Source organism: Drosophila yakuba, chromosome 3R (genome assembly GCF_016746365.2).
Source record: "Drosophila yakuba strain Tai18E2 chromosome 3R, Prin_Dyak_Tai18E2_2.1, whole genome shotgun sequence".
In the NCBI taxonomy this organism is placed as follows: Eukaryota; Metazoa; Arthropoda; class Insecta; order Diptera; family Drosophilidae; genus Drosophila; species Drosophila yakuba.
The window spans coordinates 13,022,100-13,038,351 of record NC_052530.2 but is presented as its reverse complement, the minus strand read 5'-3'; the positions used below and the strand labels follow the sequence as shown (position 1 = coordinate 13,038,351).

The 16,252-nt window shown below is 38.8% G+C and overlaps 1 protein-coding gene across 6 annotated transcripts in view; it reads right to left on the bottom strand.

The window, feature by feature from the left end:
• Window positions 1–880: 880 nt before the first annotated feature.
• The window catches only part of LOC6536629 (homeobox protein prospero), a 75,434-nt gene continuing 60,062 nt past the window's right edge, over window positions 881–16,252 (bottom strand). For all 6 annotated transcript variants that reach the window (XM_039375955.2, XM_002097165.4, XM_039375959.2 and 3 more), the window contains 2 exons: window positions 15,983–16,127; window positions 881–15,737 (listed from right to left, as the gene is read on the bottom strand). In XM_039375955.2, the coding sequence (XP_039231889.1) occupies window positions 15,558–15,737; window positions 15,983–16,127 (325 nt within the window). In that variant the 3' untranslated portion in view covers window positions 881–15,557. The remainder of the gene's footprint in view (window positions 15,738–15,982; window positions 16,128–16,252) is intronic.

The following is a 16,252-nucleotide window of genomic DNA, read 5'->3' as shown; positions in this document are numbered from 1 at the left end:
ATAGACAAATGGTTGCACTACTTACCATTCACTTTGCCAACTCAAAACAATGCATTTACTATTTTTATACGATTTTAAAACTTTATTTTTAAAGATGAAAATAAACAATATAGTTTTATTGTGTGTTTTTTGTATTTTTTTCTTAGTAAATTTTACATAATTTTTCAATAAAATAAGTTTTGTTTTTTTTCGATTAAAAATGTCATATTGTAGTTTAGTGTTTTTCTCTTGTTTTACAATTTCCTTTTCATTACACATTTTTAGTATGATGTCTTTCGATTTTGTCGCTTGCATAAATATAAATTTGTATGTTATTATATTCGCTTATATCCGAAATACTGAATTTATCTCATACATATTTTCATTTATTTTGTGTGGTGATGGTGTTGTGTGGTGTGGTGTCGTTTGCTTTTGCTTTGCGCTAAATGCATTCTCTAAATGTAAATCCAAATTTCGATTTTCCGTTTTTCGGGTCTTTTAATCATTTGATTGCAATTTTTGTTTGCGCTAAATGTAGAATTTTGAGCGATTTATCCGATTTAGCGGGAACAAATCTGGTCCAAAATGTTTTCTTTTATTTTCAATTTGTTGGCCTGAAATGCGTTTTCGAAGTTTCCAAAAGTGTACACCAAACCAAAGTATAAAACGGAACCGAAATCGAAACCGAAACCAAAACGTGGCTTATACATATATCGCTATGGTTCATTCGAAATGAGTTAGTTAATCATATATAGTTAGTATATCGTACTATCGTAAGTTTATACGCGACATAGTCGATTGTGAAATTTTCTCGTTTCCCAACTTTGTATGTTTCCACCGCGTATTACATTCATATATGTTTGCTTTGCTTGATTTTATTTTTCCATTACTTTCGATTTTATTTTCTTTGCATTCTTTTCATATTGTGGTAAATAGTAATGTGTGAGTTTTTGGGGCAAGGGGACACTGGGGGTGTTGGTAAATCGGGAAATCGGGAAGTTGGAAAATTGGGAGACGTTTCCTATTGTAAGTACATATTCTTATAAATTTAAACTGTGTGTGAAGTGACTTGATTCAATCGTTTTACTTGGCCTCCAGCTTCTGGCGAAGGGAAGGTCCTGCGGCATTGCATGCTCATATGTCAAGTTGGAATTTCGAAAATGTCATCGGCTTCTGATGGCCTTCAATTTCGCTTACTTCGCACTAATCAAATTTCAAATCAATGTGTGTTAAAATTTCAACTCAGTATAAATTAGGGTAAATCGTATATGCATTCGCGGGGTTTTCCTCCCATTTTATTCTCACACCGCTCCAGATTTTTCAGTTTTTCGAGGAATACTATAGTTTGGCATTTTTCCCCGCCTTTTGCATTTTCCGGAGCTCGCCTTCCACCACTTAGTTTACAATTACATTATAAAAGTTATCTCTAAAGTTGTTTGTACTATTGCTTGGAAATCATTCCGGTCTATTGTTGTATTTTAACTGAAAGTTTTTATTTTTCTATATTTCACAATTTTCGCATGTTGTTTTTGCTTGCTTAATAGAACATAAATCAATTTCTTGGCTCGATTTGGTTTCACTTGGCCTGGGGGCCAATACATTTTTGATCGTTTGCATCCATCAACCGAAACGATGCATTCTCCCGCCACCCGCTCATTGAATTTCAGAGCAGAGTGGGCGGGGCTGTGTTCATCATGGCGATCTTTTGTCAATCCTAAAGGTTGGCCGAAACGGATTAATTCGTTTGAAAAGTTGTAAGCAAAGAACCCTTTACACACCTCGGTGTGTCCTTGTTTTCTGATGGTTTAGGTTATGGTTTTCCATGTGTGTGTATTTGTGTGGTATCGAAATCGTTCGGTTATACAATGTTCAGCTCAAAGGAATATACATACTTATATACATGGAGTATCTGGGTGAGTGTGTGTGTGTGGGTGTGCGTGTGTGTGTATGAGTGAGTGGGAGGTGTGCTGTGTGCCGTGTAATACGTAATCAATTTTAAATTTTGCTAATTTTTGCTAGTTCGTTCCCATCGTCGACTAAAGAAACGATTACGATGCTGCCAACTCAAGATCTCCTGTGTGTGTGTGTGTCTGCAGTGTGTTAGGGGTAGGAAAAAGCACAAAAGTGGGAAACGGCAGGTTTCCCCCTTCGTTTCTGGAAAGTCTTATAGTTTATCTGCGATCCTGTGTCGCTGCGCACTCGCGTTTTCTTTTTTTTTTCTGAGAGTCGCTAGTTCCGAGTCCTTAAATATAGTTCGCTCTATACCTAATTGCCACCTCGTCAGTATGCCGTTCCCAGTTCATCTAGCATTGTTCTCCGCTTAACTTTGAGTTGAATACTTAGTTATTCGCATCTAAATCTAAATTAAATGTAGCATAGTACATGCAAGTGTCAGTGTGGCTGTGTTCTTGTGGTTTTAAGTACATTGATAGATGAGCAACTCAGCGCTATAGGCGTATGTATGGGGTATTGGGGGTATACTCGTGGTGTCTATATCCAAACCTTTGTTGCTGCTTTCGCTAGTCTAAATCATTAATTTTCCCATACATAATGTTCGTCTAAATCGAGTTTTATGTGAATTTCCATTCGCTTACATACTACAACTAAATACATACATATTTTTTCGCTTAATTAGGTAGTCAATTACAACTTTTTGCTAGGGAGGGATGCGAAAGTAAATGCTTAATATGGGTTTTATGAGATTTGCGATCGATTTCCTCCGCTTTTTCCAACCAACTTGAGTGAGTTCCTTCGGAGGGACAGTGTGACCAGGCCAAAGAATGGAGCAGTTTTGGTTTTTGCTTGCTTTCCGGTCTATTTGGAGCCCTTTCTCTTCGTTTACGTTTTCGTTTCCGCTTTCGCGTTCACCATCGTCATCGCTTAGTTTTTGTTTAAATTTTTTATACTTTTTACACGATTAATTTCTTTATACAATTTTTTTGTTATAATTTCTTCCTCCGCGTTGGTTTTAGTTACATAAAAAATTAACAGTTTTTAGTTTTGGTATTTTCTTTTTGTTTTCTTTTGTTTTCATTGTTACTTGAAGGCACTTTAGATCGGACGTTGTGGCCCCATTTCAAAAATTGCTTTTCACTTGCTCAACTCGTGTATCACGTTGCCGCTTGCTGCTTGCTGCTTGTGTTGTGTGTTGCTGTTGCATGTTGCTGTTGCATATTGCATGTTGCTCGAGTGCTATGGAGACGTGGTCGCAAAAAAACAAATTAACAACAAAAGCCTAATCCAAAGTTGTTCGAAACTCTGCCGAAAGTTGCGTTCGAAATGTTACCGAAATCCTTGGTTCGAAACTTGTCCTTTGCCTTGTCTTCTGCTTTTCTTTTCATTTTGCTTCTCTCTAGCCGCTAGTTGTTTGTATTGCCTTGAGTGCTATGGTGCGAAACGGATCTGGATGTCCTGGAGTTGCCCGACCCGCCGAATGCCGATCGTCTGGCCACTGGGCCGGGCAGTTTGGGTTTATTTTCGAGGCTTGAGAACTGGCCACTCCTTGGCCCGGTCCACAAGTCACAACGGTTCTTTAGGGAAGGAACTCAAGAGCGTAGAAGGAATGGCACTTGATCGATCGTTGGAAAATCTCAAACACAATGAAATGGGGGTTACATACACGAATGTAAGCTGGTGGATAGTGGACAAGGTTTAGATACATATTAAGTTTTAAAACTAAATGTAGGGCAATTGGGTTAGGATTCATAGCGTTACCTCTATAGTATTCATTTTAGTTTTTTTTACATACACATCTTATTTTGAAGTCGGTCTCAGCCCCACCAAAACCTAACTCAAGTAGTGTCCTCGACTGGTTTGCTTTCATACATCTAAACATTTACAGAGATTTGGGGAACACAAAAGTTTACTTTTTCTTTCAATCTTCGCTTTAGCTTTTTGGATTTTTATTTTAATCATACCTTTCATACTTTCATACAGTTTTCCTATGTGCTCCGAACCGCAGTTTTGAATTTTGTTAATTTGGTTGGCTTTTTTAATTATCTTTTTATAATTTTGAAGTCTGCTGCTGCAATGTTTTGGAATTTTGTTTGTTGTTTATTCGGTTTCAATTGTCAGCTAGGACCGGAACTGATTTTTCCAATGAGTTCCCGCCATTGCCTTGGTTGTCGACTAGTCATGTTCTTTTCAGCTTTTTCATCTACTGCTTTTTCGTATTATCCTTTCTTTGCTTGTGTATACAATTTAGGACTGGTTTTTTCATAAAACCCAAACTAAGGGGAAACTAAAGGTGCTTTCTGCAGTATCCGAGCCCGAATTTAGCCGGATAGAATCGAACTTAAGCTTAGATAAGTTTAACTACTCGGAGATGTATCGAAACTTTGCTCAATTTTGCTCGTATTTTCTAAATGTACAATGTTTTCGTATTAAATTTATGTTAATTTAAGTTTGTTTTTTGTTATCGCTTTGTTTTGGTTACTTTTTTCTCATTTTGCATCGATTTATTTACGTTCTTAAAGATAAGGCGCGAAGGTGCTTAAAATAAGCTTGTACTTTTTCTGATATTTTTCCAACACGTTTTCAAAATTTCTTTCAAAGTTTTCCATTTTCCCGTTCTGGTTTAGGCTGCTGTCTCTACTGCTTACTTCCCTGCTTCGTCTACTGCTTTCTCTACTGCTTTCCGAAATGCAACTCTACGCTGCTTTTGCTTACATCTTAAGTTTTTGTTACGTAATTTTGTGTTCCAAAATGCAGTAATTTTGCGTATAATTTTTGGATTTTGAATTCGTATTTTCCCTTTTTTTTTAATCCTAAAGTTTTTCTTTTCTTTTTGGTTTTTGTTTTTTTCGTGTTTTTTGTAAATTTGTCCTGAATGTTTACACCGAGAGAGAATTATCCAAACATGGCCGAGAGGTTTTTAATTTAGTTCATTTCGTGATTTGTTTCGTACTTGCATGATTTCTTTATTCTTTTTTGGGCTTTTAAACGCGTTGTCACTGATTGAAAAGCACTGATGTTGTCCACTTTTCAACAGGAAATAAGATTATCTAACTGATCTGAAAGTAATCTTCTCATAGAATGCTGCCTGTAAACAATTAAGGTAATTTCATTTTACATGTTCTAATGTTTCTGCAAGCAGCCCAGTCTTTGAGAGTTTTTGCCAGCTAAATCGAGCTCGCAGACCAATTTTTGTTTCCTAGTTTTTGTTTATACCCGCTAATTTACTTGCCAAACTGTTAAATGCTGAATTTTCACTGTGTGGCCGAAACTGCAATTTATCCGCACATATATCCTTTTGCATATGCATATATGCGCACACGTCTGTCTGTGAGCGAATGTGTGTCATATGTTTATTAGGAACATTACCGAAATACGTTTATATATAATTTTACACTTACACCTAAACATGATTTTTTTGGGGGTCTGCGAGTGTTGAAAGTATCTGGGAAACTACTGGGCCACTTGCACCGCGTCTTTGGTCACATTTGGTTTTATATCCTTTTTGATGTCGCAATCTGAATCTACGTCTGAGTTTTTCTTCATTTATTTTCCGAAATTCACGCCAAAGTCTTAGCCGAGAGTGTTTTACTTCATTTAGGTGTTAGTTTAGTCTTGCATATTTACAAGAATTCTCATACTTGTTGGTTTTCTTTTGCAAAATGCAGCGCGTTGCTTTTGAGCCGAAAGTTTTCATTTTTCTCTACATATTTCTAAGCCGAAATGTTAAAACGTTCTTCGAAATGCTACCACTTGATTGAAATGTTTCCTCATCCTTTTTCCTTTCATTCCTCCTCATTTCTCCTCTGATCCTGCTCTGAAATCTGTACCTGTGCTGCTTTTGATTGTGGGAGTCTGGAGTTTCTTTTTTTTTGGGCTGGGCTTGGCTATAAGTATGTATGTATCGTTATCTTTATTATCCTGAAAAACTATAAGTAAGCTGCTGCATCTGTGAACTGATCCTGCTAGATATTGTTGTTGGTTGAACGGCATTAAGTTGTTGTAGTTACTGGGGTTGTTGTTCTGTTTTAGGTGGCTGCTGATGAGTTCTATTTAATGTATCTTTTGGATATTCTGTATCTGTATCTGTATCTGTATCTAGCTTAGTTGAGTTCGTCTCGTCTGTCGGTTTGATTCTGCTTCGTGTGGCTGACAAAATATAAATCAATTACGGCGACTGCTAAACTATGAGTATAAATTTTAGTTGATTCTCGTTACGATTATACCTATGCTGACATTCAATTTCGTAGTATCTCTGTTTTTCTTTCTTTTTTTTCGAGTGTGTTCTGTGTCTGCGTGTCTGAGTGCGTAAATTAAACCTAAATGCGGCGGCGGAGTATCCTGGCGAATAGGTCCTGCCGATCTGTCCCAATTTCCACTTGGCTTATATGGTGTGAGTAAAAAAGCATACAAATATCATATAGTTTCTCGTACTGACTTTGGCTTGGAACAAACTGCGTATATATATTAAGGTAATATATAGGTGTGTCTGACTGATTTGCTGTTGCTTTTGCTTTGCTTTTGCTTCTGAATCGGTTTCTGCTGCTGCTGTTGTTGCTTAGGTTGGCTTTTGGTTCCTGCTTAACATTTACTAGAGACTTTTGCTGCTTGCGCTGAAGATCATTTTATTTCGACTGACATTCGGTTTTATTTAGTTTTGTTTTCTTTGTTTTTTTTTTTTGGTATTTTTGTTGGTTTTGTAATACATATTTAAAATAGCAACTACCATTATCTTGTATTTGTATTTTATTATTATTTTGTTTTGCTTGCTTTGAGTTTATTTCCTTATATAAGTAATAAGTTATATATATTTATAAGGTTGTGGATCGTAATGTGGTTGAGTGTGGTTCGTGTGCTGGGGGGCGGGGCTACTTGGGGTTTTTTGGGGGTTTTGTGGGGTCACTCAGCCAATACCAGGTAATATTCAATCTGCAGTTTACGCTCGGAAAATGCTGCGCAGGCGAATACCCTCTAACTTTCTCACTCACTCGATTTCTCGTCATTTCTTCATTTTTTTGTTTGTTGCTTGGGTTCTGGATTTCATTACTCAGTGTACATTTAGAACATTTGTTAGCTATGCTGAAATACGGATTACGACGTCTAGAGTATGTATTTTATATATATGTCTATTTATATAGTTTCACTTATCGTATAAATGTTACCGGCACTATTGTTCAGAACTCAAGTATTGTTCAATTTCGCATAACAATCGCTTCAATCGCTTAACTCAGGCTGAAAATGCTGCCAAACTTTGTTGATCCAACTGAAGAACTCGACTCACTAAATCGAAACAAATTGGTCACATATATATGATTGCTTTATACATGTGTTTTGTTGTGTATTACTGGTTACCCCATCCTAAGACTTCTTATTCGACGCTTCACTGTCTCCGCTTCCATTGCTCCTCGCTCCACTACTTTCATCCACTTCTCCCGAAAACTAAGTATAATCTTTGTATGAACCGTGAACTTAAGAACTTTGCTCTGCCCTCTTCCTTTGTTGTTGTTGTACTCGAACGAACTGAGGAAATGCTCAACTGAAAACTGGCTGGAAAAACTGCGGCGCCACGCCCCCTTTGCTGGGCTTATCAGCGGGGGCGTGATCACCGTTTTGGCTTGTCTATTTCACTATTGGTAACTTAATCGGTAAATTGTTTCTGTGAAAGGCAACTGTTGCGCGTGGAGGCCGCAGCTTTGACCTTCGGGACATATGGGATAAAAGCGGCTTTGGGGGATTACAGGGTATGGGTTAGGGGTTAGAGGGTTTTTGGGGTACTGTCGCTAGCTGCGGGTCCCGCTCGGTTTGTTTGTCGTTTTGCTATATTTAGTTGTATATGCTATTGTAAAAAATATCATTATAAATACTTTTTTGTTTATCGGTTGCTTACGTTTACGGCTCTCGTTTCGTTACGGTTACGGTAAGGGTTACGGTTAGCTAACGGTTACCTTAACGCCTACTGTGGTTGCTGTTGCAGTTGCTTTTGCTGTTGCTGTTACTGTGTTTGTAGCTATCGCTGTTCTTGGCTTTTGATTTGATCGGTAGCATCGCATCGGCTATAGTTATAGTCGATGTTGCCTGTCGATTGCTCTGTAAACTTATATATTATAAAATATCTGATCACATTTGTTTGCAGTCTCTGTATAAATATTGTTGTTTCATTTGTTCGCTTATCGCCTTCGTTTACATGGTTTACGTTTTTAATTACTTTACATATTGTACACATGCCACGCCCCGTGGCACGCCTTTATCTCGACTAAATTATAGGATGGGCGATCGATCGAAACTTGGATCGATGGCCGAGAAGGAAAAACGTGAAACTGAAAATCGTTTATTTCGTTATTTCGTTTATTTAGCTCTTTCGTTGGCTCGTTGGAATTGCGTTTTTCGTTTGCTCCTACAGTTGTTTTACATAAAATTTCGTGTAGAATTTTGACAAACGTCTGGGCCCTTTCCTGGTAACTTACTTAATTAGTTTTAGTGTTTATCTTTCTGTGGTGGGGGTGGGGGGACTAATGCAGCGGCTGCTTGCTTCTTGGTGGTGCCAATGGGTGCGATTTCGTTTTGGTTGTACTTCAGTTGACGACGGCTGGTGGCGCACCTTTAATCCTCGGGGGATTACAAAGGACGCCGAGTGGGAAATAATAATAATATTGCTGGGCTATTGTCTGGGGGCCATGTTGGACCCCCGTCTCGAGTTGCGATTTGTCAATTTTCACCTGTTTATTGCTGCTGCATCTGCAAGTGCATCTGTATCTGTAACTGTTTGCTTTATTGTGTGAGAGTAAACCAAAGGAGTTTTGCAGTTCGTTCGCAGCGCGTTGCACGTCCCCCAGATATGCGATACACCTATGTATTTGTATATACTTTTGATTTGATTTGGCTTTGTGTTACCAGGAACGGTACCAGTTAAACGCACGCAAAGTTTTCTGGCCCTTTTGGGCCTGCTCGTAAGAGAATTGTGAAACAAAGGGTTTTTATCACTTATTCTTGTTGTCTATGTGAGTCGTGATCTGAGTGTGTGGCTCCCGTTTGGCTGATTGACCCGCCGACAGCTGAGATATATCCTGATCCCGGACTGGCCAAACACGATTTGCATAAAGTTTTGATTGTGGCTACTCCTCTGGTCTCTGGTCTCGGTTCCCTCGGGTTCAGCAGGCAGGCATCTTCTTCGGGGCTTCGTCTTGAAATATTTTCACTGGCAGCACGTGGACTGCACTTCTATTGGCAATTTCTTGTGTGGCATGCTTGGCTGCGCCGGGGAGCGGATATATAACAGCTGGGATGGGATCGAATGGGACACTCAGATACGCTCGATTGCTGATTCGTAAATGAAAACATAATTGTTGCTGTTGTCGTTAATTGCTAACTGAAAATCTCGGTGAACGAACTAAAAGTTTTGGCTTATTTGGCTAATTGGCTATTGCTGCGGTTGTTGTTGATTGATTTCGTTTGAGTATAAAAATATAAATCGTTTTATAAAAAGTTATTGGTTGCTGTTGCTTAATTGTTTATTTGTTTCTTTGTCTGCTTGTTGCATTGTATTGTACTATAAATTATCCCGGTTCGTGCGTGGCACGCTCGACTATTGCAAATGAAACTGTGGCATAAAATCTGATTCTCCCGCTGATTCGCTCCTGTCAAAATTCAACTATAAACACTTATGGATTAGTTTTGGTATTGGTTTATATGTATATATATTTATATTTGTATTCGATCATGGGTAAATATTCAGTTATATTCAGTGTAAAATTTGAACTCAGGATGGCTTAAGGACTCAACAAAAAAGAAATATCTCTCTTCTATCGCTCCATATAGTATATATAGCGTATTTATCTTTGATATGTGTACGCAACCCAAAAAAAGTTGCTGCTGGAAGTGCTTTGTGCTGTTGTTAATACCAATCTTTATTTTTTATGTATTGTCGCTTCTAATTGGGCTTGTTGTTGTCTCCTTCATATTTCGATTTTTGTTTGGTTTTTTTTTTGGTTTTCTATGCTTTTTTCGCTTTGTATATTTGAGTAAAAATATTTATTGTGGTTGTGGAAAACTGTGAGAGATTAACTTAAAAATATCACATACGAGTTGTGTATGTTTCCCTGGCTATTGTTGGCTGTTAAAACTTAATTGCAAATTCTCATCCTCCCTTGCTTCACTGTTATCGGTTACTAAGGTATTTGTTTATCGTTATCGTTGTTTTTATTCGGTTATCGTTTTTTTAGGGGTTTATGCAACATTTTCTTTATATTTTTATACTTTCTCGTGTGCTTTTTGATGTTGTTGTATATATATATCAATTCGAATTTGGAATTTCCATGGGCAATGTTCATTGCGGCCGAAAAGTTGGGTTTACGTCATAAGCCAAAAGTTTTAACCTCTTCTTCATAAACTTCACAAATAAGGATGCGTAAATTGATTCCTGATTGATCAACTGAAAAATGTTAGTAATACTGGTTGCTGTTGCAATAATTGCAGGAATTTTGATTGTTTAACTAAGTCCATTGGTGCAGGCACACAGTGCATGCCGAAAGTATTCGCACTGTGTGCTGCTCTATTGCAGTTTGTTGTAAATAAAGATGTGGTTCATTCGGATGCACCACGGCTTAATCTTCATACACTCCTCTTCTACACTCGTCTGTCTGATTCTTCCTACGCCAAATAAGTGATAAAAATTTTACATCCAAACGGTTTTTGTTTATTGTTCGGTGACTCGACTTTTGGCCAAAAGTTGTTGGGAATTTTGAGAATCGCGCTTGCTACTAAAAAAACGCAATTGTTTCCTTTTTTGGAAATATTTCATCGTTAAAAAGATTTTTCGTTTCATTTTTCATTTTCATGTATACCAAAACTGCAAATTTATGTGTTTTTTATTTTTCTTCCTCCTTTCTGTCTTGTGATCAGATGTTTTCCAAACCAAGGATGTTTAACTAACTTATGGTTACTCTGAAGTTGAAGTTACGAATAGAGTTGCTTTGATTTATACCATGGAGTATGTACCCTACGTGTAAGTTTGACTGATTTGCTTTTCAGTGTTTTGTGCGTGTGTGGGCTTGCCAAAGGGGATCTGCTTGATATATATACCGATTCGGGTTTGGCACACCTTCTATCTCAATCCCCTACTCCTTCTTTCTTCCATCTTTCTTCCCTCCTAACGGAAATCGCAATGCGAGCATTTTCAATGCGGTAAGGCTGTGAGTGAGTATCGTCCTGGCCATGGCCAGAATGTCCCTTTCAGGGGCTCTGAGTGGGCTTGGGGTTTGCTTATGCTTAGACTGTAGTAATATTTTAATTACGTGTATGTAGTTGTATTTAAATGTCGCTATGTACAAATCTGATCAATTTCTGTTATCGGTTTTGTTTTTTTTTTTCATTCAGTAATCAGTAATCGGTATGTTTTGGGTAATTTTCTTTTGGTTTGCTTGGTATTCTGCGGTATTAATGCTTTTAAAATCTAGTTAAAATTGCATATGGCTGCGTCTGCTTTTATATTTGGTAATTGGTTTACGTGTAGTAGGTATATACTTATCTCGCCTTCCATCTCGATCTCGCTTCCCATCGTCTGCCTCGATCATTTGATCGATTTGTTTTCGTTATCGGTTTGCGTGCGGTGTTCATTAATGGTTTAAGTTTGGATTTGCTGTGCTGTGAACTCGATTTCGGTCTGCTGACCAACACTGGTCACTCGGGTCGCTGATTGGTTGCTTTGTCCGGAAATGTCCATTTCCGGTACTCGTCTGGTTGGTTTCCTGCTGCTGCTGTGCTTAATCTAAATGCTTATGCTACCTTAGTTCCCTGTGTAAACTGTACCTGGCGAACGGCGGCAGCAGCTTGGCCAAAAAAACGAGAAAGGAACTTTGCTTGGGCCTATGGCTGATCTGTAGTTCATTTTGGAATTTTTTCAACACCGAAAGATTGATCTGGAGGAAATAAACTCGCTTTCCTAGTGGTTCTCGAAAGGGCATTCCGAAGTTTGGTGGGCGTGGCTGAAGGCTGGCGCAACTGCTATCCGCGTCCGCCAGGTGTCTCTTTCGCTTGGTTTGCGTCGCTCGAATAAGATGAATTAGAATGAATTTAGCTTACCCTTCTCGCCTCTGCGCTCCACCGATTAGTTGAAATTGTTGTTTCGTGGCTGTGGGTTAGTGAGGTGTGTGATGGTGGTGTTGTTGTGCTTGCCAATCAGTTCCAATTTTGCGGTGACAAAAGCCAAAAATTCTGCTGACGGAGTTTGGTCGTTTGGTTGGTTTTTGGGGAGAGTTGAACCAAAAATGTGGGTAGTTTATAAGCGGCCAAAAGGTGGGGGTTAAATTTTGGTAAAGAAAAATCCAAGCGCCGTCATTTGTGTTTTCTGTTTTCTCAATTAATTTCGCTTTTATTAACCAATTATCGTTCGTGACGGACCCTTTGGTGGTCCGCCCCTTTGATTTGTTGACTTAAGTTTAAGTATGTATGTTTAGTATGTATGTTAGTATAAATGTATGAAATATGTATGTTGCATTAAATATACGCAAGTGTAAGTGTGCTCCTGTGTCATTTGTTGGTACGCAAGTATATCGGTTCATTCGCCTTCCTTGAGGTAAAGAAAGAAAGCGCTGACTAAAACTGATTCAAACTGAACAGAACAGAAAGGTTTGAGTGATTATTTTTCGTAGTTTTTTCTTTTTGCTTCGTATTACTGTTAACTCTCTGAATTTCGACGGTCAAGATACGGATGCTTCTCGCTATTTTCGAATTTTGCTTAAATATAAAATTTCGCCTAAAGTTTTGTTAGCCAAACGTTTATTGTTAATACGCCTTAAATTGCCTAAATGGTTTTCGTCTCATAATTTCGCTCGTCTCGCAATTGTCATTTAACTATTTTTACATCAATCAATAATTTCGTATGGAGGCTTCTTTGCGAAGCCTCCATATTGGTTTTATCCGAAACAATAATGAAGTTAGTTCGATTTTTAGTTTGTTGTTAGTTACTTTTCTATCACAAAATCAGTTACAATTGTATTTAGATCAATTTCAATTTCAATGTCAATTTCATTTCCAAATTTCATTTCAAATTTCATTTTTAAATTTCAACTCCATTGCCAAAAGCCGCTTCCTTCGTAAATTTTGTAAAGGCATTAACAATCAACGCGTCACTCCTGGGGCCCCAAAATTGGACTTGAATTTCGACTTCTGTCTGCGGTGAAGATGGGTGAAACATAGGGGTAAGATAACTCAACTTGGTAATGCGATAAACTTAAGCTTCAGTTCGATTAGCGAATGCCTCTGCCTGCCTCATCTGCTTTGTACGATTCCCTAAATACTAATTTCGCAAATGCATTTTTTATTTTTCAATTATCCAAACTTGAATTTCACTTTCAATTTCGTTTTGAAGAACTTCAGTTTCTTCCTCCACTCGACCTCGCTTCTCGGATTAGGAAACTCACCGTCTTAAACGCGACTAATTTTGTCATAGTTACGCCAAAGTGCAATCAAATTTAGCTCACATTCCCCATGGGAACTCTGGTTTAGCCTAAAAAACTCGCTTAGTTCGTTTCAATTTAGTTTTAGCTAAAATTCAACTATTGTTCAATAATTTCGTGATCATTGTTGTGGCCGAAAGGTTTGCTGGGGTGCGATCTCGTCTGCTCCTTGTGGCGGTGTTCCCATCCAATCTAATCTAAACTCCCACCAGAGGGCGCTAGGGTGCGGGGCTGGCTAACTTAGTAACTGGCTAACTGACTTAGTAAATGACTTGCTGGCTGGCTGATGGAGCTCCTCGGAGCAATTGTTGGGCCGAAATTGTCGATTTCGCTGCGTTCGTTTCGTTCGAGGAATATGATTTTGTCTGTGCCAAATATTCAAATGTTTTGCATGCAGTTAATGATGTTGTTGCTGTTGTCGCTTTGCAGTTGCAATCGGAGATGAGTTATTGCAGCTGCAGGAACAACAGGGTTTGCCCGCCCCAGCCCCAAAAGTCGCCGGACGGAGAGCAGGCAAACATATCCCTCTAAACCCGCCCACTTTCCATGCTGTGTCTGCTGTGCTGATGAGTGAGAAGTGCATGATCGATCTCAGCCAGCCAGATATGGGGGCCATTAAGATATATATGTTCTTAAAATGAGGAGTAAGAAAAAACCATATTTTTTTAATTGGTATTTTTGGTGTTTTGTGTATATTTTGTTTTGTTGCAACTCAAGGCCAAGTAAAGTAAATTAATTAAACTAAACGTTAACTTAACTAAACGTATAAATTATTTACATAAATAACAGACTAGTGTGTGTGTGTGTGTTTGTGGTGTGTTTTTAGTGTGTTTTTAGTGTGTTTGTTGATTATTCTATAAAATTAAGATGCGTGCTTAAATGTGGGGCACTAAAGGAAAAGAATTGATTAAAAATAAATCGTATTCAAGGGATTCATGTTAACAATTAACTTTGGTTCGCATAACGTATTGTAAAAGATAAGATGGTAAATTTAACTACCCTAACGCCCGCTGTTCGTACAAATAACTCTGGCTCTCTCATTAAAAATCTAAATAGTTTTCGCAAATTTCTTAACTTTTTTTTTAGTTTTTTGCTTTTAGTTTCGCTTAATAGACATCGAATATATGCTTAGCGCTTAAATGGGGGATATAGGGGAATAGCAACCTTAGTGATCGGGTGACTTTTAAGCTTTTAAGATTAATTCCCGATTTCCGGCCGTCAGAGCTGCGCCTGCTTTTGTAAAGTAGTGCGCAACTGGGCGGGGAAACTGCTTACCGGAAAGTCGGTCGGCCAAGCAGTGCGATAAAAACCATTTCCTGTTTGGCCGAGCGATTTTCTCTCTCTCTCTCTTTCAAATGAACACACACTTTGTACCGATGCGAGCGATGTTTCTGTGTGTGTGTGCGTGGAATGCGTGTGGTTATTGTATAGGTATTTCCTTGTGGAATGTGTGTCAACTTTCGGTAGATCATTAGACGGCTCAACTATTTGTTAAATATTCATACGTATACGTAATCTGCTGTAAATATTTTCAAAAAAATTTCAACTAACAAACCAACGGCGAGTACAGTTTACACTGCCTGTAAATTACGCTCGGTGTGTGGGTGTTCTCAGGTGTGTGGCTCAGGTTTTCTTTCAATTTGCACTATTTCACATTATTAGATTAAGACTTGCTGCTCTATGTTAAGTTTTGGTTTTGCTCAATTGGCCCACCGGATTTGCATATCCGTGGCCCACATGCTTCATCTTCTTGTCGCTCTTTTGCTGAGGTTCATGTGTGTTGTAATTGTATGTGTGTGTATTTAGTTATGTGGTTTTGGAAATTTTTGAAAAAATATTTTGCTCAATGTGTTTTCTAAACGCGTTTTCGACTCGTGTGCTTTTGCATATCTCTCAGCTATGTCTAAGTTTCTGCCCTGTGTGTGGATACTGTTTGTCGAATTGTTTATCCTTGATTTTATTGCTGGTTAGCTGGTCATATCCAGTCGTGTTTCCTGCGCAGGTTTAGCCTTTTAGCTTTGGCCTGCGCTTCGCCTTCGGGTGGCTGCTGCCGGGCCTGGAGTTGGTGGTTGTAGCGGTGCTGCAGGTGGTGGAGGTGGAGGCCGGACTGATGGGCGGTGGCATTCCCAGTGGGTGCGGCAATGGCAGCGTCGGCAGCGCCAACTCCTCCACTTATTCCAGCTGCTCTAAAAAATTGGGCGACTTGAAGTACTCGGGCACGGGATCGTCCATGCGCGAGATGATCTTGTATATGGACTTCTTCCACGACTGCTCGGTGTCTTTGCCACCCTGTATTGCACGGAAGAACTCCCGCAGAGTCGATTCGACCACGAAGCGGAAATTCTGGGGTACCTGTGGACCGATTTTCTCGATTAGCGACTGACTCCGAAAGGGGTTTCACTGGTTTCATCTGGTTAGTGGTTCTAACGCTCGCATCCACACACACTTTATTTATTCATTTTGAATTCTTTTTTATGATTTTTTTTTTTGGAAATTGGGAGTGTGTGTGCATGTAGAGTCGGGGTTTTGGGGGTTTGTGGTCAGTGTTAGTGGGCTAGTGTTAGATTTAGTGGGTGTGGGTGTGGTTATTGGCATACCTCAATGTGGTTATTGCGATTGTAGTGCAAATTGAGCACGCGATACAATTCACTATCTCCAGCAATCAACAGATCATCGGGTGTCTTAATGCCTTCGGTGACAGCTTGTCGTGCATATTTCTCCATTTGTATGTAGTAGAATTCTCTGCAGATGCGTAGATGAGGAATGTTTGGTTTGGTCAGTATTCTGTTTGGTTTTTTTTTTTTATTCTATTCTATTTTTATATTTTTCAGTTCAGCATTCAAATTTACAAAATCGCAACGCAAATG